The sequence below is a fragment of the Chlorocebus sabaeus genome, chromosome 10 (assembly GCF_047675955.1).
Source record: "Chlorocebus sabaeus isolate Y175 chromosome 10, mChlSab1.0.hap1, whole genome shotgun sequence".
In the NCBI taxonomy this organism is placed as follows: Eukaryota; Metazoa; Chordata; class Mammalia; order Primates; family Cercopithecidae; genus Chlorocebus; species Chlorocebus sabaeus.
In genome coordinates, this window is record NC_132913.1 from 84823774 (window position 1) to 84847919 (window position 24146).

The 24146-nt window shown below is 38.6% G+C and overlaps 1 protein-coding gene across 3 annotated transcripts in view; it reads right to left on the bottom strand.

Moving 5' to 3' along the window:
- The window catches only part of RFTN2 (raftlin family member 2), an 84607-nt gene that overhangs the window by 44552 nt on the left and 15909 nt on the right, over positions 1–24146 (bottom strand). For 2 of the 3 annotated variants that reach the window (XM_007965751.3, XM_007965750.3), the window contains exons 2-5: positions 16441–16624; positions 14121–14235; positions 9466–9745; positions 6762–6971 (exon numbers count right to left, since the gene is read on the bottom strand). In XM_007965751.3, the coding sequence (XP_007963942.1) occupies positions 6762–6971; positions 9466–9745; positions 14121–14235; positions 16441–16624 (789 nt within the window). The remainder of the gene's footprint in view (positions 1–6761; positions 6972–9465; positions 9746–14120; positions 14236–16440; positions 16625–24146) is intronic. The other variant, XM_073019893.1, reaches the window with a different exon arrangement.

A 24146-nucleotide genomic window follows, 5' to 3' on the forward strand; every position in this document is an offset into this window, starting at 1 on the left:
TGTATTTTTAGTAGAGACAGGGTTTCACCATGTTGGTCAGGCTGGTCTTTGTGTTTTTAGTAGAGATAGAGTTTTACCATGTTGGCCAGGATGGTCTCGAACTCCTGACCTAAAGTGATCCTCCTGCCTCGGCCTCCCAAAGTGCTGGGATTACAAGGGTAAGCCACTGTGCCCAGCCTAGAAAGTGGTTTTTTAAAATGGAATCTACTCCTGGTGAAGATGCTGTGAACACTGTTGAAATGACAATGAAGGATTTAGAATATTACATAAACTTAGGTGATAAAGCAGTTGGAGGGAGGGTTTGAGAGGATTGACTCCGATTTTGAAAGAAGTTCTACTGTGGTTAAAATGCCGTCAAACAGCATCATATGCTAGAGAGAAATCTTTCGTGAAAGAAAGAGCCAATTGATGCAGCAAATTTCATTGTATTATTTTAAGAAATTGCCACAGCTGACCAGGCGCAGTAGCTCATGCTGTAATCTCAGCACTTTGGGAGGCTGAGGCAGGTGGATCACTTGAGCGTAGGAGTTCAAGACCAGCCTGGGCAACATAGTAAGACCCTGTCTCTAAAAAAATAGCCAACGTGGTGGTGCATACCTTGCTTGGTCCCAGCTACCCAAGAGGCCAAGGTGGGAGGATTGCTTGAACCCGGGAGGCGGAGGTTGCAGTGAGCTGAGATCACATCATTGTGCTCCAGCCTGGGCGACTGGGCGAGACTCTATGCCAGAAGAGAAAAATATTAAATTAGAAATTGCTACAGCCACCCCAACCTTCAGCAACCACCACCCTGATCAGTCAGCCGCCATCAACACAGAGGCAAGACCCTCTACCATCAGGCTGGTCTCAAACTCCAGGCCTCCAGGGATTCTCCCACCTTGGCCTCCCAAAGTACTGGGGCTACAGGCATGAGCCACTGTGCTGGCCCATTCTTTTCAAATATATTCATCTTACATAAAAGCCACTCAGTCTTAAAGTAATATTGACACTCCAGGAAGAATTATATTCTGCAAACTTGTGAACTTGTGTACTCCTTGGCATAAGGCTGCATATCCTGAGGGTACTCGAACCCTGGTTTGAAAAGCACATGTTTGAAGGGCTCCCAGAGAATGGTTTACTTTTCTGGACATGTCTTGTCTTTTAGCAGGACATGACATTGACATTCTTGTAAAGGTGCAGAGAGGTAACACTATATTGTAGTATTTTTGGTTCCTATGCCATTTTTGGTATTCAGCTGCCCAGAGTTGGGCCCAGGAGCATCTTTGAAGTAGAGGGGAGGCAAGTATGGTAACTCTAAAAAGAATCTTAGCCTATCCACTTCTTTCCATCGCCATCATCATCTCTCAGGGACCACTGCAACAGCCTCTTAACAGCCTCCTCACCACACTTCCACTCTTGGCCTCTGTGATCCATTTCTCATAATGACGGCAAAGAAATTCCTCTCCTCTCCCCTCCCCTCCTCTCCTCTCCTCTCCTCTCCTCTCCTCTCCTCTCCTCTCCTCTCCTCCTCTCCCGTCCCCTCCCCTCCCCTCCCTTTTTCTCTCTCCTCCCTTCCCTTTTCTCTCCTCTCTTTTCCTTTCCTTTCTTCTTTTTTTAAAATGGAGTCTCACTCTGTTGCCCAGGCTGGAGTGCAGTGCAGTGGTGTGATCTCGGCTCACTGCAACCTCCACCTCCCAGGTTCAGGAGATTCTCCTGCCTCAGCTTCCTGAGTAGCTGGAACTACAGGCGCCCACCATGCCCAGCTAATTTTTGCATTTCTAATAGAGACGGGGTTTTTCCATGTTGGCCAGGCTGGTCTTGAACTCCTGACCTCAAGTGATCTGCCTGCCTCGGCCTCCCAAAGTGCTGGGATTACAAGCAAGAGCCACCGCACCTGGCTAGAAATTATTTAAAAAATGCAAATGAGATCATGACTCCCTCTTTAAATGTTTAATGACTGAATTGGAATAAGTATCTTGGTAAAAGCACACACTCCATCTAGGTGGCTCCACCACTTTCCAGTTGTGTGAATGCAGGCACCTTCTGTAAAATCTCTGTGCTTCAGTTCCTTCATATGTACAAGGAGAATAAGCATGGCCTGGCACGACGGCTCATGCCTGGAATCCCAGCACTTTGGGAGGCCAAGGCTGGAGGATCACTTGAAGCCAGGAGTTTGGTACCAAGCAGGGCAGCAAAGTGAGACCATCTCTACAAAACAATTTAAAAAATTAGCTGGGCGTGGTGGTATGCATGGAGTCCTGGTTACTCGCGAGTCTGAGGTGGGAGGATGGCCTCAGCCCAGGAGTTCAAGGCTAGTGAACTATGATTGTGCCCTTGCACTCCAGTCTGGGTGACAGTGAGACCCCATCTACAAAGAAATAAATAAATAAAGTAAATATATATATATATTCATTTTTTTTTGAGACGGAGTCTTGCACTGTCGCCCAGGCTGGAGTGCAGTGGCATGATCTTGGCTCACTGCAACTTCTGCCTCCTGGTTCAAATGATTCTCTTGCCTCAGTCTCCTGAGTAGCTGGGATTGCAGGTGCATGCCACCACACCCAGCTAATTTTTTGTATTTTTAGTAGAGAAGGGTTTCACCATGTTGGCCAGGCTGGTCTCAAACTCCTGACCTCGTGATCTGCCCACCTCAACCTCCCAAAGTGCTGGGATTACAGGCGTGAGCCACCGTGCCTGGCCACAATCATCTTTACCTCACAGGTTGCTGTGGGGACTAAATGAGTTAATGAATGCAAAATGCTTAGCACGATGCTAGTGTAGAGCAAGTGCAAAATAGGTGTTAGCTGCTGTCGTTGCATTCTTCCTCTTTAGCACCCTGTAGGGACTGCCTGTTGCCTACCTCTTCCACTGTGTCCAGAGCCATACTCTTGCTTGCCTTGCTCCAGAAACACAGACCGTTTCCCAGTTCCTCTTCTCTGCCCTAAGGTCTTTGTACCTTTAGATGTGTTTCTCCGGCCTATAATGGCGTACCTCTGGTTCTCACAGGTCTGCTCCTCTCCAGCTGCCCAGTCTCAGTGTGATTGCTGCCTTCTCAGAGGGGATCTTCTGACCGCCTCTTTGAATGGGTTCTTCCCTGGTACTCTCACCATAATATCCTCTACAGTCATGTCACACAATTTTCTTAGTTTTGAAATTAGATACATTTGTTTTGACACTTTCACTGCCTGACTGCCCGATGCCACACGGCTAGCACCTTGCGAGTAGGGAAGAGTATTATAAACCCAGTGCCTGGCATGGGACCTGGCATATATGGAATGAGTTTCAATGTTATTACTCCATCCCCACTCTTCATTGTGCTACCTCTCCTCCACTAGTGCCACACAAACATTTTTACAGGAGTGGAAAGATTGAAATGAGTAACAAGTGAAGTCTGAAAAGAATTCTTAAAAAATCAAAATGTAGCCTTAAGATGTGGTATCCTAAGGTGGGGTAAGACTGTGCTCTGGGGGTGGTGGGGCATTTGGAGGCTGGTGAAGTGTAGGCACCTTGAGGGCCATTGTGTGTGTGTGTCCCAGGGTGTGCTTCACAGCAGGAAAGGCTGTTAGAGTGAGTGTGGAGGGACACTGAGAAGGAATTTCACAGATCTTACAACTTTTACACTCTGACTGCTGCAGTAGAAAACTTTTTAAACATTTGTCCCCCACCTCTGTGTTTCTGGAGGGAGGTATTTTATTCAATGTGATTTGTGGGGTAATATATTTAAATTTCTGAGCGCTGTCTGGTTCTGTTCTTCCATTCCTCATGGTGGGCTAACTTCTTACAGTATTTTGGAAGAGGGTAGAAGCAAGACCAAACAAAATATGCATTGTCTGCCCCTACCACCCTCCCCATGTGCTTTAGATGTCAGGCATCAAACATACCAAAACAAAGCGACCAATTCAGCCCTGCTTCCTGTGACTTGCTTCGCACAGTGACACAGCTATTGGTCACAATTTCCCCTCGGCAACTTCCCTGTGCACTCCCAGGAAAGTCCCAAATGACGTGCCCAGGTGACAGACCCCGCAGACCGATGTGGCTCGTGAGGGGCTTGCCATAGCCTGCAATGTCAAATGTCTAATGAGACATTCCAGAGCTGCTGAGAGGGGAAGATTCTGCAACCCCCTCCGTGACCCTGCTCCGCCCCATGAGCTGCTGAGAGAGAGTCACCCTGGGGCTCTCTAAATAGATTCTGAGGCTTTAAGAACAAAAGCCACACAGAGCCTGGCTGGCAACTGCTGTGGCTAATTTTATTCTCATCAGGCATGACCCAAGGCAGGGATGCCTGAGAGACATTGCGAAAAGCGTATGTTTTGCTTTTCGGTTCAGCAGTAAGTCACACACCAAAATTCGAAATGGCTTCAACTAAACTTTTTGGAGAGAAGAGAAACAGGAGAGAAAGAGAAAGAGAGAGAGAGTGAGAGAGAGAGAGATTATGAAGCACAAACCAACCTCTAAATAGATGATCCACACTAAAAGTACTGTAATTGCACATAACAAGTGGCAGGAAAGAAAACTAACACCAGAAAATGAACTCTGACTGTAGGCTAGGCATTCTGGAAGTCACTTTATTTTATGATATTACATCATCACAACAATAAAAAGTAGGAGTATTTTTATTCCTCTTTAAGAAACTGAGACTCAGTGAGCTCGACTAACTTCCCAAGATGACACAACTAATAAGTAGAAGACATAGGATTTAAACCTTGGTCTGATTCTAAAGCCCATGTTTTTCCTATGAAACTTTGCTGTTACTCTAAAAGACCAAGTGGATGGGACTGTAAACTAGTTCAACCATTGTGGAAGACAGTGTGGCGATTCGTCAAGGACCTAGAACTAGAAATGCCATTTGACCCAGCCATCCCATTACTGGGTATATACCTAAAGGATTATAAATCATGCTGCTATAAAGACACATGCACACGTATGTTTATTGTGGCACTATTCACAATAGCAAAGACTTGGAACCAACCCAAATGTCCATCAACGATAGACTGGATTAAGAAAATGTGGCACATATATACCATGGAATACTATGCAGCCATAAAAAAGGATGAGTTCCTGTCCTTTGTAGGGACATGGATGAAGCTGGAAACTATCATTCTGAGCAAACTATTGCAAGGACAGAAAACCAAACACCACATGTTCACACTCATAGGTGGGAATTGAACACTGAGATCACTTGGACACAGGAAGGGGAACATCACATACACTGGGGCCTGTCTTGGGGCGGGGGGAAGAGGGAGGGATGGCATTAGGAGATATACCTAATGTAAATGACGATTTGATGGGTGTGGTACACCAACATGGCACATGTATACATATGTAACAAACCTGCACATTGTGCACATGTACCCTAGAACCTGAAGTATAATAAAAAAAAATAAAATAAAAGACCAAGTGGAAGAAGCTTCCAGTAACCAAAAAATACTAAGAAATATTTTTAATTTATACACACACACATATATACATATATATATATATATATTTTGTTTGTTTGTTTGTTTGTTTGTTTTTTTTTGAGACAGGGTCTTACTCTCTCACCCAGGCTAGAATGTTGTGGGTACAATCATAGCTCACTGCAGCCTTGACCTCCCTGGGCTCAGGTGATCCTCCCACATCAGCCTTCTGGGTAGCTGGGAATACAGGTGGCTGCCACCATACCGGACTAACTTTTTGCATTATTTGTAGAGATGAGGTTTTGCCATATTGCCCAGGCTAGTCTCGAACTCCTGGACCTAAGCAATCTGCCTGCCTTGGCCTCCCAAAGTGCTGGGATTACAGGTGTGAGCCATGGTGCCTGGCCTACTGAAAAATACTAAGAAATATTTATTAAGCACCTGCTATGTGCCAAGCACTCTGCAAGGTGTTGTATTACTGGGGTGCTCCCATGGGTTTGGTCCTTAATACTGCTAGTTAAAAGGGCCTATTGGAACATGACTCCTGATAATTTAAAATATCATCCAAAGTCTTTAGTTGGAGCAGTTAAGGTAATACTAGGCTGATTTAACAGTAGTAAGGTACAGGGAGATCTTATTTGCTTTTAATTCTTTCCTCTAACCTCACAGAGTTGAGTTCCTAATTATCCTGGATTTCATAACCTTCACCTTTCCTAATGCATTTTTCTAGTGTCATTACTACCTTTCCTTTTTCTTTTTTTAACACTCATCTCTGAAAAAAATTTCCTAGAAAGTCATTTTTGATAATATGTTATAGTTTCTCTTTGTTTTTGTGATAGACACAAATAATTACATACTCCACTGTAATTAAATGAGAAAGGCTAGAGAGGGATGAAAGACAAGGTGAAAACAGAAATAAGAACAAAGCCAACGTCACTTTCTAAACCAAAGATGACTTTTCTATACAAATTATAGAAAGAATCAGGTATAGACTGACTATAAACATGGTAGATAGCGTTCAAAATTGGGATAATGTAATAAATATGCATAGTAACCATGAAATGCCATCATAAACTTCTCATTTGGACTATTATAGTACATCTTATTTGGAAAATTCTCCTAGTCAATCACACGGTGGTTTCCCAATTACAACCCAACAGCGGACATTTTATGTTATAATTCTGCCCACCCTCCTTAAGTGTCCATTGCACTGAAGGGGCTTTAAGCTTTTAAATTAAAGCTACATATCTGTGTAACAGCTGGAATTTATTTCCTTAGAAATGGTATCTGTCCTTTCAGCCATAGAACTTGAGAAATAAAAACATTTTCACTGATTTTGATACAAGTTCAAATTCTTCAGATATAAAATATCATTAACATAAAACTTACCTTTAGATGTTTCCCAGAATACAAAAGAATCAATTAAAGATAAGCCTTGTTTATAATAAAAGGTAGTTAACTCCAGCCAGTCAGCATCAAGCGTACTAATGACCGATCCTTTTCTTGTTACTTTCATTGACAGGATGCCTTCCTGATAGGCCAAGGAGGTTGAATCATCATCAAAAACATTGAAGACTGTATACAGTTTGTTGTCTGAGGCTAGACATTCAGAAGGAGAAAAAAAGGGAAAATTATAATTTTGTTAATCAAAGATTCCTAATTTTTTTCAGTAATCATGAGATATTCCAAGCATACAAACAAGCACTCAGCTTAATCAAATGTCAATATTATGCTATATTTGCTTCAGACTATTTTTTCAAAGAAATGAGAAATGGATACAGTTGAGGCTACTATGTAGTATCCTCTAATTCTATTCTCTAGAAATAAGTACTATAATGAAGTTGGTGTTTATCGTTCTCATGCAAGCTTTTAATCTTTTAATACACACTAATAAACCCATAAATGATATGTAACATTTTACAGTTTGAAAAATTTTTTACAGTGGTATTCTACTGTAGATATGAATTGACTTCTTGTTCAACATGCCTTTAAAATGTAAATAACCATACAGATCTTATCCATTTATTTTAACTGCTACATAGTATGCCAATGCTCCAGTCTCCTTTTGGTGGACACATGCATTATTTCCAGTTTTTTTGTTATTACAAACTTTATATCTTCTTGGATACGTGAGAGAGTGACTCTAGCACAGACATGGAAATGCTGGATCGTATCTTCTGCTTTACTGGGAATTGGCAAATTCTTAACGTGGGGTCAATGGATCCACACCTATGTTTGTGTTTTAGGAAGTTTAACATCACCTGTATGACAGACAAAAGTATCTGGATTCCATGGATTTCACCAGATACTCAAAGAGGTCTTTTGTGAATTCTTGCTACCCCCATTCTCCCTCTTCTAATTAAGAACCACTACTACAGAAAAGTTATTGAGAAGTATGTAGTTTAAAAATACTGAGAGACAGAATCTAAAGATTGACAGTTACATTAAGTACTATATTGGATGTAGAACGTAAAGAAATAGAAATAGACATCTGATTTGCTCAAAGTAAGGGTGGGAACTCACATGGAGTGTAAAGGTAGGAATGGGTGGAAGATAGTGAATACCTCTCTGACCGTAATTCCCATACCTCTTGTTCACTATTACATTCTGATATGGTTTGGCTGTGTCCCCACCCAAATCTCATCCTGAATTGTAGTTCCCATAATCCCCACATGTTGTGGGAGGGATCAGATAGTGACAGTTGAGTCATGGGGGCGATTTCCCCCATCCTTTTCTAATAACAGTGAGTTAGTTCTCACGGGATCTGACGGTTTTATAAGGGGCTTCCCCCTTTCATTCTTCTCTCTCCTGCCACCACGTGAAGAAGGACATGTTTGCTTTCCCTTCTGCCATGATTGTCAGTTTCCCAAGGCCTCTCCAGCCATGCTGGACTATGAGTCAATTAAACCTCTTTCCTTTATAAATTACCCAGTCTCAGGTATTTTTTTATTTGCAGCATGAGAACAGACTAATACACATTCCTATAATTTTTACATTGCAAAAAAATCAGGGACATTGTTAGCTAGGGAATGAGTAAGAAAAGAGGAGGGTGGTGGTGATGGTGGTGGAGACAGGTGCGATCTAAGTTGGTAAATGCTTCCAGTTATTTCTTCAGGAGGTAGAGCTTATGTGGCTAAATGAATCTCTGCCATGTATAGGATGCTAAGCACATCAAAACACAACCCAGAAAGCCTGACACCAAGGGGTGCTCCTCCAGTGCCAACACCGACTGAAGGATCAGTTAATAGCAGTTAATATAGAGCTTATTCTGTACCAGGCACTGGGTCAAACACTTTGTAGACATTTCTTATTTACTTCCCACAACAACCCAGTGAGGGAGTTCTTACTATTACCCCTTTTTATAAAGAAATTGAGGTATCTGATTCCAGAGCCCATGTTGTTAATGCTAAGGTATATGTAGCCTTTGCTTTTCTCTGATAGTGCTTTTTTAAAGCATGCCCACAAAGGTATCAGAAAATTTTGAACAGTCCCAAATGCGTGAATAAAATACTCTCAATTTCTTGGGAAGACTTGCTAGCTGGCACAGAAGAATACAACTGTTGTTCAAAGTTATTTTAGGATGCAGGCACTATTGTTATATTAATTGTTTCATCATGATGTGCCAGTTTCACATTCTAGTTGATGATCAAAGAAAGCCAATTAATTTCAAAGGTGAAAACCATCCATGCAATGGGAAAGGCCAAAATGAAAATTCTCACACGCTGTTTATTAGTACAAACATAAATCAGAACAGCTTTTTAGACTTAAGAGACTCACTTATTTGGTACACATGTACAGCCTCCAATTTACAAGGGAGTTTTGGATGACTAAATAGAAACCAATCTTCAACACAAAGTTTCATTATGTGGATGGCATTGTATGTGCTGCCAGAAACAACTGTCTAAAAAACTGCCATGCCTTATTGCTGGCTGTAATAATTTTTAAAAATCATGACAAGTTTGTATTAGTTCATTTAGTCATTATAATCTTTAGCAATTTACTTTGCCTCATATTTCTAAAAGAAAACCTCAAAAACTTATTTTGCTTAATCTAAACTGTAGTATATTCTCTTTCTACTAATCTTGTCTATTACCTTCCTCCTTTCTTGATTTAGAGGAGCCAGGGCTGCCATTTTGTTCCATTTGATAGTGTCCACTGTCATGATGAAGTTCTTCCTCAATTCCACTTTCAGATGATTGCCCACTTAATGTCCCTTCATTCCAACTTCTGCAGTTTTCATCTGAACTGTGTCTCACATGTAGCATTGATTCTATATCTCCATCATGGTTGGTTCCATTGCAGAATTTAGATGGAGAATAATGCTGTGATATGAATCCAACAAATTTCATTCCTCTTTTAGCAGCGACATTAATCTGATATTTAAAAAGAGATGGCAGAACAAAATATAAACTCTATTTTCATCGATTACTTTATGAATTAACCTTTAGGTTTATTGAGGAAATCCACTAGAAGATGGAGTAACCTGACCAGTAACAAAAGACTCATTCATAAACTAATGAATCACCTGTAAAATAGCACTGCCCCCAGGACCATGCCACATGATCATCATGACCTTCAAACAGAACCAAACATACTTTATAAATTATGAAAACAGGAATTATTTTTCTCTGAAGGGCCACTGTTTGGGAAGAACTAATAATTCTGTAGCATGATTTTTGCAGACCATTTAACAATGATGTCTCCAGTTGGAGCAAAATTAAAACCTATTGCAGGAAATCCCTAAAAATAACATTACCAAATACCTCTTCATTAACAAAGAAGAGCTTTATTAGTTTAAAAGCAAAACTATATGTATTTTGCTTTTAAATTTAATTAAATTAATTAAAAGAGTCTTTGTTCTATTTGCCTTCTTCATGTGTTCAACTGGCAGCTCCTTTGAAGGCTGACATAGAGGACTATGTCTTATTCTTCTTTGTATTGCAGTGTTTTGTACTCATAGGTGCTCTATAAGTACTTGTTAAATTAGTTAACTATAAACTATATGTATATAAAACTATATGTATTTTGCTTTTAAATTAATAAAACTTTTCTTTGTTAATGAAGATGTATTTGGTAATGTTATTTTTAGGGATTTCTTGGAATAGGTTTTAGTTTTGTTTATTTGATGGTAACAAAGAAAAATGTTAAAAGACTGATGCTTGACAAATGTGTGGGTATAAAGCATAAGCCCAATTCATACCACTACTCTTACAAAGTTTCTGATCGGCTTACGTCTTTAAGTTATTGTCTCCCATCTGGGCCAAATACATAGGATTAGATTTAATCCTACCAATTAAAGAATAGGATTCTGAAGCATATAATATAATATAATACCAGTGAAATAATTTCAAGAACTTAAGAATGCTTATTTTTACATTTAGCACTTTTCCCATTGACATATCTATAAGATTTAGCTTTTGTTTAAATGTAACAGCCAAAAACCTAAGGCATGTTCCTCTCTGCTTTTACTTCGTTTCTTTGTTCTATTTGTCTTCTTCATGTGTTCAACTGGCAGCTCCTTTGAAGGCTGACGTAGGGGACTATGTCTTATTCTTCTTTGTATTGCAGTGTTTTGTATTCATAGGTGCTCTATAAGTACTTGTTAAATTAGTTAAATGAAGAAATAGCAATTTTTTTATATGGCTACTGTTTTAAACATTTAAATTAAATGTTGTAAATGTTACCTGGGAGGAGAAGAAAGAATTATGATGGAGGTTGCAAATGCAAACATTTAGAATCAGAATGAAATGGAATGAGAAAAGCCAGGAAGAACTGGGGCAGAACAGAGAGCAATGCCCAGTCAATGGGGGCAACTTAATTCACTCAGCTCCAGCTTGTGAGGCAGGAGAATTCCGAGAGCGGGGAGAGTGTGGGTGTGTGGAGCTAGGACAAGGGACTAGGGCTGGTGAAATATCATTTGTTCCTATGAATTATCATATTGAGATTATAACAATTTAAAACAACCACTAGTTTTCCTTTATATCAATTGTCCTGGGAGAGAAGAAGAGGGAGGGATAGAGATATGACATTCTGCAGGTAGAAATGGGTGAATTTGTCGCCAGTGCTTCCTCTAGGTCTTATTAGTTGATTTGAGTGAAAAGATGCAGAAAAGCTTTTTTCTATTACTAGGAAATTTTATCTGGAAAGGACTGGTAAGAAATATAGTATTTTTTTTTCCATTTTTTAAGTTGGAGGATTGATATTTTTAAAATGTTATTTTTAGTTTAAAATTCTGAGAAAAATACTTGTAAACCTAATTTTAAAATTAGAGTGAACACTGGTATAATGTTAGAACTTGACTTAAAAGTTAGCTGTTCAACAACCAACTCTTTACACAAGGCAGCTGCTCAAAAATATTTGGCAATTCATCTCAGGCTCTTGTTCTTACCGGGAGCAATGCTCAAATATTTCATGTGCTATGTTTCCTGAAGCTTTTCTCTTAATGAAATAACCCCATTACTCGAATTGCTGAAATAACAGTACTTTCCTGTTTAAATAGATCTTTAACTGTGTCCAGGAAGTCAAATGCAAAACAAGGGCTCTGATGGTGATCTATTAAGACTAAATTAGCAGCTACATTTTTGTTTTCAAAAGAAATTTGCTGGCGTGGATTTATTACCAGAAAAAAAATTTCCCAGAATAGTACTAATAAACAATATATATAGTTTGTTAATAAAATTTAGCCTCAAAGACTATTCCTAAAAACCCTTATTGATTAGTGACTTTGTACCTAAATGGGAAATAATCATTAGCAACTATAACTGGCTATCCCCAAACCACAGATATTACATACATGGTATTTAATGCTTGGAAACAACTAGAGAAAAAAGTGAACACATTTCAGTTTCTTACCTGAAAGGAAATGCCTTAGATTTTAGCTGTATGTATTTAAATAAAAAGTAAAACCTTATAAATATGTCAATGCAATGGAAAAGAAACACCTTTCACCATAAAATCCCATCAATTTAGAGTATTTATGAATGTACAACTTTTTTGTTTTAATCAATATACATATAGCATTTAACTTTTCATTTAAGTTTCAATTAAGTTATATTGTGTAGACTTTTCTCTCTTGACAGTCATATAGTTGTCATGTTTAATGCCTATAAAATATTCTATTATATTAATCCATCATTGTCTCTTTCAAAGTCTTCCAGTTATTGAGAATTTGGACCCTTATTCACTGTTGATTAAATATCTTTGTATAAAAATGTTTTTTTCCCCTTTTCAATTATTTTCTTACAGTCAGTTCCTAAGGAGGGGATTAAAAAACAAAATGGGATTTATGGCCAGGCGTGGTGGCTCACACCTATAATCCCGGCACTTTGGGAGGCCACGGTAGTAGGATCGCTTGAGCCCAGGAGTTTAAGACTAGCCTGGGCAACACAGACTCCTGTCTTTACAAAATAAAAAAATTGGTTGGGCATGGTGTCACATGCCTACAATCCCAGCTACCCAGGGTGGCTAAGGCAGGAGAATTGCTTGAGTTCAAGAGTCGGAGACTGCAGTGAGCTATGATTGTGCCACTATACGCCAGCCTATTTTCTTTAACAACAACAACAACAAAAGGAAAAACAGGATTTATGATTCTTCTTACTAAATAGATATTAAAGAATACTGCATTAATTTGTTACAATGCCAGTTGTACTATGAATGTTAGCTTTTCTTTGTTGTTGTTGTTGTTGTTATTATTATTATTATTAGAGATAGAGTCTTGCTCAGTCACCCAAGCTGGATTTTAGTGGCTTGATCACAGCTCACTGCAGGCTCACTTCTGGGCTCAGGTGATCCTCCTGTCTTACCCTCCTGAGTACATGGTACTACAGGCATGTGCCACCACGTCCAGCTGATTTTTTTTTCTTTCAGTTTTTGTAGAGTTGGAGGTCTTGCTATGTTGCCTAGGCTGGTCTTGGAACACCTGGCCTTAAGTGATCCTCCTGCCTTGGCCTCCCAAAGTGTTGGGATTATAGGTGTGAGCCACCACACCTGGCCTTAACTTGTCTTAAAGCTTTGCAATACTGGATTTTAATTAAATTTCCCAGTTTAATACTGGTGAGGTATTAGTTCTCAGTTTTTATTAACATTAAACATTATTAGGTTGAACCTGTTACCAACTGTCTCCTAATTATTGATGTTTTTTTCTTTTACATTTGCTGTCCATGGTCTCTGTCCACTTAAGACTGCATATTACTTTCATGGATTTGTATTCCTTTCCTGTAATGTATATTTTGAAAATGAAGCTCCACAGGACACGTCTGTTGCTGATTTCTCTTTGATTCTTCCCTTTTAAGCTTAGTTTTCCTAGTACAGTTAACTTATATTTATATACTCAAACTCCTTAATCTATTCATTGAATATATTTACTCTTCCTGTTTTCTTTTTTTTATATTAAAAAATTACCTCTTTATCTCATCTGAACTGCGGAATTTATTCTCTGCAGAACAATTGCCTACTTTTCCAACAGCCTTCCTTAAATAATGGTTGTTCCTCTATTTTATTTCATCAGGTTTGTCATTAAACTTCTTATATTTGGTTAAATTTAGTTCTGATTGTCCATTTCGTTTCGCTGGGCTGTATTTCTGTTTTAAACTCTTTACAATTTGGCACAAGTACTTCGATATGTTTTAAATTCTGGTAGAAAAGTTGCCTGTCATTTCCTTATTCTTTTTAGGGTGAAAAAGGAAATTGATGAAGATGAAATACCAAATGTTTCTCAATATCCCATGAAAAAGTGCATACGTTTAGTACCTTTTCTATCAGTTCTTTTGCGGTGTCATTTGTTTGTGCCTCAGAAGTTAGGGGACATTCCTCAATCACAAGCCTTGGGCGTCTTTGTCCACTGGGTGCTGCCGAATTCTTTGGGCTGTAACAGAGGAAACATGTTCATGGTTGGAGGCCAATTGCTGTTTTTCAGCTAATATGCTCAGTGAAAATGAGTGAGCAACTCACAAACAGGGTCACGGTAATAATTTTTTGTTATTTCAAGCCTGATGGTTATCTTCTTATTAAAAAATACCAGAAAAACACAATAACTTCTACTAACTCAAATTTCCTTAATTTAAACCGCTATTAATTTAAATTGTAATTTAGAAAGAAAAGTTTCATGTCTGTAGTTTTAATAAAAGTTATAAGAAATAATTTTAGATTGTTGTTATATCTTGTCGAACAAAAGCAGAAGTAAAAATTCCATTTAAATGCCAATAAATATTGCCCTTTTCCCTTTTTCTTCTTTTCTGATCTTTTTTCTTTGCTTATTCTTAGCCTTGCCAGGGTACTGCTAAGTCTGTCTGAAGTAATCTTAAAAGCAGAAAAGATAATTCACACATGGTTGAAAAGATTTGTAATTAGGACATAAGCATTACTACTGTGCAAAAATGTCATGTTTGCTTAGTAATGCTTGAACTAGTAAACATCTGATGAGGCTTCATATTCTAGTGAAAGCTGAAGCCTGTACACACCCTGCCAGACATGTTAAAGTAGGCAATTACTCTATGGGAGATAGTATTCCTTAAAATCACACCTGGAATTTTTTAAGGCCCTTTCTTGTTTCTTGAAATTTTCCTATTTTCTTAGTTTTCCTCTAATTTCATTTTTTCCTTCTCTGCTTAGCCCTCTGATAAAGTGATTGCTGTTGATCCATCACTATAAAGAGAAAACATAGTTTTTCCCCTGGTCTTTAGGATGGTTTGGATAGACAGTCATGCACTGCATAGTGATGTTTCTCTCAACAATGGACTGCATATACAGCGGTGGTCCCATAAGATTATAGAGTAACATATTTTTACTATACCTTTTCTATCTTTAGGTATGTTTAGCCACACAAATACTTATTATTGTGTTACCATTGCTTACAGTATTCAATCGGTAACAGACTGTACAGGTTTGTAGCCTCAGAGCAATAGGCTAGACCATCCAGCCTAGGTGCATAGTAGGCTGTACCATCCAGGTTTGTGTAAGTACACTCTATGATGTTCGCACAATGACAAAACAGCCTGAGGATACACTTCTTAGAATGCATCCCTGTCATTAAGTAACATATTAGTTGAAAGGTTGTGTAAAAAAAATATTAAATGTGTTAATCTAAGATATTTGGTTATTTTTATTCTTCATTGGAAAGAACAACAGTATTTGACCATGAAAACTATCAAATTCACAATCTAGCCTGGCAAAAATGGTTGCAGTATTGTTTGGAAAAGTAGCTATTAAAATAAAAAACACTGCAATGCTTAGCTTTTCAATTAGATTTTGGAGAAAGGTTAACAGGAGGTCTGTCCAATTTGTGAGAACTTGTCATAGTAGGCCTTTCTGTCGTTAACAGTTTTAGAATGGGTCGGGCGCAGTGGCTCACACCTGGAATCCCAGGACTTTTGGGAGGCCGAGGTGGGTGAATCACCTGAGGTCAGGAATTCGAGACCAGCCTGGCCAACATGGTGAAACCCCATCTCTACTAAAAATACAAAAAATTAGCTGGCTGTGGTGGCAGAAGCCTGTAATCTCAACTACTGGGGAGGCTGAGGCAGGAGAATCGTTTGAACCTGGGAGGCAGAGGTTGCAGTGAGCTGAGATGGTGCCATTGCACTCCAGCTTGGGTAACAAGAGCGAAACTCTGTCTTGAAAAAAAAAAAGTTTTAGAATGTAGAGACAGTTGATGTTGCCACTATTAATAAAACAATGTAGCACAGTCAGAAAGCTTAGTGGAAGTGGACTTGGTAGGTCTGCTCAGCTCTTCAGCCTAGTGTTAGTATCTGTAGCTCGCTGCTACTCCTGCGTCTGCTGAAGTGGCTACAGGAGCTTCCAGGTGCCTCTGGAATCTATTTTGCTTTCCCTTTGTTCATTGATATTCTCAGGACACATTTGTCTGCGAGAAGCAAAAATCAATCAGGAGTTTTAAGGAAAGAGGTATAAAATTTCCTTGCTTCAATCCAGGTTCCACTGCTGGAAAATGTGCTTTAAATTAAAACCCCCATGTGTCCTTTATTCTCTGTCACTTGATTCAAAAATTTTGTTTTTCTTTTAGACAAAGAGAACTGTCACCCACACCTGCCTCTTTTTTGAACAGCATGCTTACCTTAATTTCAAGCGCGATAGCACCACTCTGTACAGGTAACTTGCAGGTAGGTGTTTTCGCTGCCCCACAGGTTGTATAACAGGATGAATAGCCCCGACAATATATCCTTTAAGATAATAGTCTTCCACTTTTGTTACTATATCTAGAATTGAATTTATCTTGATGACTTCTGGGTTTGATGAAGCTGAAATATCAAAAGCAAAGAGAAATTTGCACATTCTTAAAATTGAATTATACATTATTTCTACCTATGTGTGATAATGCTAATGAATAGGAAAAGATCTTGGCCAGGTGCAGTGGCACATGCCTGTAATCCCAGCACTTTGGAAGGCTGAGGCAGGAAGACTGTTTGAGCCCAGGAGTTTGAGACCAGCCTGGGCGACATAGCAGGAACATAGTAGGACCCTGTCTCTACAAACAAACAAACAAACAAACAAACATCTCCAATGGCTTCATCTCAGATAAATTTACATTAACATGTATTTCTACGTTTTTACAGTCATTTCAGAAAAAAGGAAAAGTGACCTTAAAAATTAGTAGATACATAATATCACCACTATGTCTAAAGCAGAAATACAATGAGTTTTTTCAATTAAGGCAGTTTCATTTTTTAGGATTTCATTTGAGTGACTTTATTTCCATTAGTAGATATTGAAGACATACATAGGAGATATAATAATTTGAAGAGTCAGCCATTTTTATGACTGAACAAGATGAGATGCATCATTTCTTTTTTTCTTTTTTGAGAGAGTGTCTTGCTCTGTCCCCCAGGCTGGAGTGTAGTGACACGATCGTAGCTCACTGTGGCCTCCACCTCCTGGGCTCACGCAATCCTTCCACGTAGCTGGAACTATAGGTGCATGCCACCACACCCGGCTAAGTTTTGTATTTTTTGTAGAGGCGAGGTTTTACCATGTTGCCCAGGCTGATCTCAAACTCCTGAGCTCAAGCAAGACTCCTACCTTGGCTTCCCAAAGTGTTGGGATTATAGGTGTGAGCCACCGCTCCCAGCCAAGATGCATAATCTCTTAAAAATAAAATCCATAATAATCTAATAATTTAAAATGGGAGAAATGGCATTTATTAAGCAGCACTTGTCAAGTGCTTTCTTATTTCTAATTACTCTTTCAAAGCACTGTGTTTTAAGTTTATCTGGGAAGCTAAACATATAATTTCTCATGGCACTCATGTAAATGCTTGAGTAAAGGTGAATGAAAAAGTAAAAATATCCAGTAGTTCTCTTTGATAAATAAAAATTCTAAGCGTAGTGGAAATTTGAATGAAAAATTGATTTGCAATTAAACCATTCCTTGAAGGAGAGCAAATCTGTAGAAACTATAGAATAGCACTATCTGTACAGACTTTAGACTAGTAAAAGGAAAAGAGTATGCTATCTGGGAAAATGTTCTTAATGTTCCAGCAGTATTAATTTAAATAACAACTTTATTTGTTACAGTATTTCTCATTGTATGAAAAACAATCAAGAAGTAATATCCAGAAATAGACTTGTATTTTGATTAGCTCTTAAGTAACAAGACATATGAAATTAATTCTAGATATGGGCTTAGTGGGCTGTTGACCTCTGTCAGTGTGGTGAGTGGTGTCCAGCAAAGAACTGCTGCTGATTGCCTGAGCACAGGAAGGAGGCTAAGAAGCAGATGAGGAGGAAGGGCCAGAGGAAATCCCCTCCTCCCCTTACATTAGTATCCATGAGATGAAACAAATCCACCATCAGTGGGTATTCATGCCAACTTCGAAAACTAAAATAAGCGCTCAACAGAAAAGTTATATAAACCAGGAAGGGTCCACTTCCTCCAATTTTCACCCTCTTTTGGATTTAAATTAGTATTTTACTTGCAATATATTTTCTTCATCATTATGAATAGGAATGAAAACAAAGAGAATGATCCTGGACTTTGAAGAAACAGCTGGACTTCCTTGTAAACAGCCCAGCTCTGCTTGTTGGTGTGGCAATTCTGTGATTCATTTGATTTTACTCTTTAGTATTTTGACTATCAACTCTGATTTCTAAACAAAGGAACTGAAAAACTATAACAAAATGGAAGCAACTCTTAAGACTGAGGAATGAAACATAACCTAAAATTATTTTGAGAACTATATACTAATCCATAAAAAATTTAAAGAAAATTATTTACTGCAGGAAGTGGAAATGCCTTAGCGTGATACAAAAGAATCTTCATAGTCTGGCCTCTGCCTCTTGATTCAGCCTCCACTCGTGTTAGTCTTTCTCTTACATGTCTTGCTTTGGGATGCTGGAAGGACTTGGAATTTCTGAACCTGCCACTCTGTTTCATGCCACCAGACCTTCATTTCCTTCCCTGTTCTCCCAGCCTGAGTTAATTATTCCTTCCTCTGAGCTGCATGTCCTTCTACTAGTGCCCTTATCAGATTGTATTATAGTTATTTGTTTATGTGTCTTGGTTGTTAGACTGAGAATTTCTTAAGGTGAGGAACCTATCGTATCCATGCCTTTCTGTGTCTAGCATGTTCCTTAGGTCACTATGTTAAATTGGAAATACTGCTCATAAGGGGAATTAAGAAATGAAGTTATTGCATAAAAAGAGGCAAGCAATTGAGATTAGCTAATGGAAATAAAAAAAGTTAGGCTAGCAATTTCAGGAACAATCTTTCACATTATCTAGGCTTTGGAGAAGAGAGACAGAACAGAGAAAAACATAGGCAGTGACGTGGAATTTGTAAAAATTCTTTTTATCATGGAAGTGGGGATGGTTAAGAACATAGTGAGAATCCAAATAGGGTTAAAGGTCATATTCACTTTAGGAGTCTCTAGCATAAGGCTCCACTGCATGTTCCTCATTTTAATGACATTACAATGAGAAAAAGCCATGTTGCAAATGAAGAAAAAATACTGAGAGGTGGAACTACATGGGAATTAATTAGCTCCATCTTTGAATGAAATCCGGAAAGAAATTTGGGAGAAGGCTGTACCACTAATAATGATTTAGTGAAGGAGAAGAATGAGGCTTTTATTCAGAAAAGTTCACACGAGCTTGTGGGCTTGGGAGAACTTCTGCATACTGCTGGTCTTGCTGCTCTTGCTGACTTGGTTGAAGTCACTGTCAGGGCATATGCCTCATGTTGCCTCACCTCATCTACCTTGGCATCACTGGTTGGAAGGAAACTCCAGAAATCAAGAACTCAGGGTTGGGAAAAGTCCACCCTCCCAGAGCTTTGGGTTACTTTTGGGTTAGACTTCAGGGAAATTTAGGCAGGTCAACACTCTGTTCTTTGCAATCTTACTATCATCCCAGATAGTGAAGAACTGCAAAAGCCCACACAAAAAAGGCACTTACGAAGTTCAAAGAGGCACTTAAGATGCTACTACATATTGAGTATTTGAAAGTATTTCAATTGTTCTGTATTTTTACCAGATACTCAGCAGTTAGTAATTAATTTTATATCATTATTTTAGTTCCATAGTAACCCCTTCACCACCCAATTAAATGTCATTTGGAGTCGGATTGCAGTAATGGCTGCACAACAAAGTGAATGTATGTAACGTCACTGAACTGTACACTTACTGATAGTTAAAATGGTGAATTTCATGTCATGTATGTTTTACTATAATAAAAAGATACATAGGCCGGGCGCGGTGGCTCAAGCCTGTAATCCCAGCACTTTGGGAGGCCGAGAAGGGCGGATCACGAGGTCAGGAGATCGAGACCATCCTGGCTAACACGGTGAAACCCCGTCTCTACTAAAAAATACAAAAAACTAGCCGGGCGAGGTGGCGGGCGCCTGTAGTCCCAGCTACTCCGGAGGCTGAGGCAGGAGAATGGCGTAAACCCGGGAGGTGGAGCTTGCAGTGAGCTGAGATCTGGCCACTGCACTCCTGCCTGGGCGACAGAGCGAGACTCCGCCTCAAAAAAAAAAAATAAAATAAAAATAAAAATAAAAAAAAAATAAAAATAAAATAAAAAGATACATAATATATGTTAACAGGTATAAAAATTGTAGTAAAAACAAAATTTTGTCATTTTAACCATTTTTTAGTGTACAGTTCAGTAGTGTTAAATATACATGCATTATTGTGAAACAAACCTCCAGAACTTTTTCAGCTTGAAAAAATAAAACCCTATACCCATTAAACAACTCTCCATTACTTCCTGTCCTCAGACCCTGGTAACCATCATTCCACTTTCTTTTGCTGTGATTTTGACTGCGTTAGATACCTCATATAAGAGGAATCATATTGACACAAAATCATATGGACACAAAAGTCCATAGATTGTGGTTGATAACTTAAAAAATATGAGTAGAGGTGAGCACTTCATTTTTGTGAAAGTGTGTCTTCGTAAATTGTAAAATTCACTCTAAGAATAAGGGATGTGCCTAGGCTTGGGAATCCTCCTTGTATCTTTACAACACTGTAGGCCTTTTTGTGACTGGCTCATTTCACTTAGTGTAATGTCCTCAAGGTTCATCCATGCTGTAGCATGTTACAAGATTTCCTTCCTTTTTAAGATTGAATAATATTCCATTGAATATATATACCACATTTTGTTTATCCATCTGTCATGAACGTGTGGGTTGTTTTCATCTCTTGACTATTGTGAATAATGTTGTTTTTAACATGGGTGTGTAAATATATCTTTGAGATCCTGCTTTTATTTTAAATATATGCCCAGAAGTGGGATTGCTGGATCATATAGCAATTCCGTTTATAATTTTTTGAGAAAACTCCATATTGTTTCCTATACTGGCTGAACTATTTTACATTCCCACCAACAGTGCACAAAGGTTCTATTTCTCCACATTCTCACTAACGCTTGTTTTTTTTGATAGTAGCTATTCTAATAGGTATAAGGTGATAATTTATTGTGGTTTTGATTTGTATTCCCCTAATTATTAGTGATATTGAGAATCTTTTCACATCTTCTTGGCCATTTGGAGAAATATCTGTTCAAACCCTTTGCTCATTTAAAAACTGGGTTGTTTCTTTGTTGTTGAGTTGTAGGAGTTATTTATATGTTCTGGACATTAACCCCTTATCAGATGTATGATTTGAAATTATTTTCTCCCATTCCACATATTGACTTTTCACTCTGTTGACTGTGTCCTTTGATGCACCAAAGCTTTTAAGTTTGATATAGTCCCATTTATCTATTTTTACTTTTGGTGCCTGTGCTTTGGTGTCATATCCAAGAAATCATTGTCAGGTCAGGTGGAGTGGCTCACGCCTGTAATCCCAGCACTTTCAGTGGCCAAAGCGGGTGGATCACCTGGCCGAAGCAGGTGGATCACCTGAGGTCAGGAGTTTGAGACCAGCCTGGCCAACATGGTGAAACCCCATTTCTACTAAAAATATAAAAATTAGCCAGGCATGGTGGCGGATGCCTGTAATCTCAGTTACTTGGGAGGCTGAGGCAGGAGGATTGCTTGAACCCTGGAGGCAGAGGTTGCAGTGAGCCATCGTGTCACTGCATTCCAGCCTGGGCGATAAGAGTGAAACTCCATCTCAAAACAACAACAACAACAACAACAACAACAACAAAAGGAAGAAATCATTGCCAAGTGCAGGGTCATGAAGCTTTTCTTCTGTTTTTTTTTTTTTTTTTTCTAGGAGTTTTATAGGTTTATTTCTTATGTTTAAATCAACAATTTTTAAAAAGTACAATGGCATCTATTTTATTGGTTAAAAAGGCATATGCTTTCTTTCTCAAAAATGATGCAAGAAAAATAAAGAACTTTGATACTTCCCCAGCAGTTTTACTTGATTATCCAGCAACGTAGTTTGCAAAATGAAAACCTAAAAATTAATGACGGTGTAAGGAATTTTAAGGCTTATTTTAAAAATAATATTTACATGACTAAAGTGAAACACAAAAATCCATAGGTTGTGGTTGATTACAAATATGAGTAGAGGTGAGCATTTCATTTGTGTGAAGGTGTCTTTACAAATTATAAAATTGAACCCAATAACAAGCCTTGGAAATCCTCCCGGGATCTTTCAATACTGTGGGCCAGGTGGTGATTGTTATGTGCTTATCATTACCTGCGCAAAGTTGGTTGTTTTTCCATGTGGCATGGCTGGACAACCCAGAGTGCTTGAGGTTTCAGTCAACAAACTGTTCAAGGATCACTTAAGAAAAGAATATGAGTCCTGATGGCTGCTTGAAAACTTTCCATTGGTAACCTCTGGCAATATGAGGAAAGCCCCAGTCTCAGACTTAGCAGACTGGGTGTCAGCTATGTGGAAGAAAACCCTAGCACTTGCTTGAGAAATGCGGCATTACCAATTCTCTTGACTGCTCACAGGAAGATTATGTGGAAAAATGGGGAAATGAGGGCTCTAAGTTGTAAAAGTGATTCACAAGAGTCAGATCTTAAGTGTGAGGAACTTTTAGAAATATCTTCATTTCATTTAATTTCCTTTTCTTATGTATGTAAGACAGATATAGAATGAAATACTTATGTTTAAAATGTCTAAAAGAGCTTTTGCCATGGGTAAAAACTAAAATTACTGATAGTTATAGTTTAATTGGTGCATCTTTCTTTCTTAATGGTACATCAAATAATAGTGTGTTTTATAATCAACAGTGTCTTAGAGTCAATTATATAGCAAAGAAGTGGTGGTATATACATTGGCTAAGAGAGTGAAGATTTGAAGAGCTCTTGGTTTGGTGGTACAAAGGTCCCCAAACAAAAATATCTAACAGGGATAAAGTCTAAGTTCAAAACACGGAGTGACAGAACTCTGATTTAATATATTTTCACTTAAGGGAGAAGGGGAAATCCTGTGGTCTGTAGCTGACTGCAAACTAATGATAAGCCAAGAGTTAATCTAATGTGATCTTTGGCTATCTGGAAAAAGACTACCACCAAAGACAGGAGGCTCACTAAATTCTGTATTGAGCGGACCATCTCATTAGTATATTCCTTGCTTTAGCATTAGTCACTATCCAAATAATAATAACCAGAATACACTATTTACCTAATTATGTTATTTAATATCTGCCTTCCAGGATGAAAGCTCTGTGAGGGCAAGGATATTCATGCTTTGTTCAGTGCCATATCTCTATACCTAGAGTATTGCCTAGCAGACAGATGTTCAATTAATATCTGTCAAATGGATAAGTAAACTGTGTTCAATTTACGGGTGAAATTAGAGACATTCAATAACAAGCTGGAGTACATTCAAAAGAAAGTGCTCAGGATAATGAGGGGTCTGGAGACCCTGACGGGTGTCCTTCAACTCTGTGCAAAATAATATGTGAGGAACAGGGCACCATCTGGATATATCTGAAGGGCTGTCACACAGAAGAGGCTGACAGGTAGAACACTGACGAGGCAATGGAAGATTCAGTTACACATGGGAATACTACCCCAAACTGCATGTGGCAGGGTGGAGTGGGACTCTGACATGCTCCTTTAAAAATATCTATCTGGTTAGTAAAAAAAAAAAAAAAAGGCTAAACCAATAGAGGTGAAAGAGATTTTTGTTCAACTTTACTAGAAAGCAGACTGCCAGCAACTTCAAAAATATATTAGGTTGGTGCAAAAAGAATTATGGTGTTTGCCGTTGCTTTCAATGGCAAAGCAATTACTTTTGCAATAACAGAACAGTAGAAATAACCTCAATTTACCAGAAAAAGTTCTCAGAAAGTCCATCCACTTTTTCCATAAGAAAGGCATGGAGCCACCTTCCCTTAACAACTCTCTCA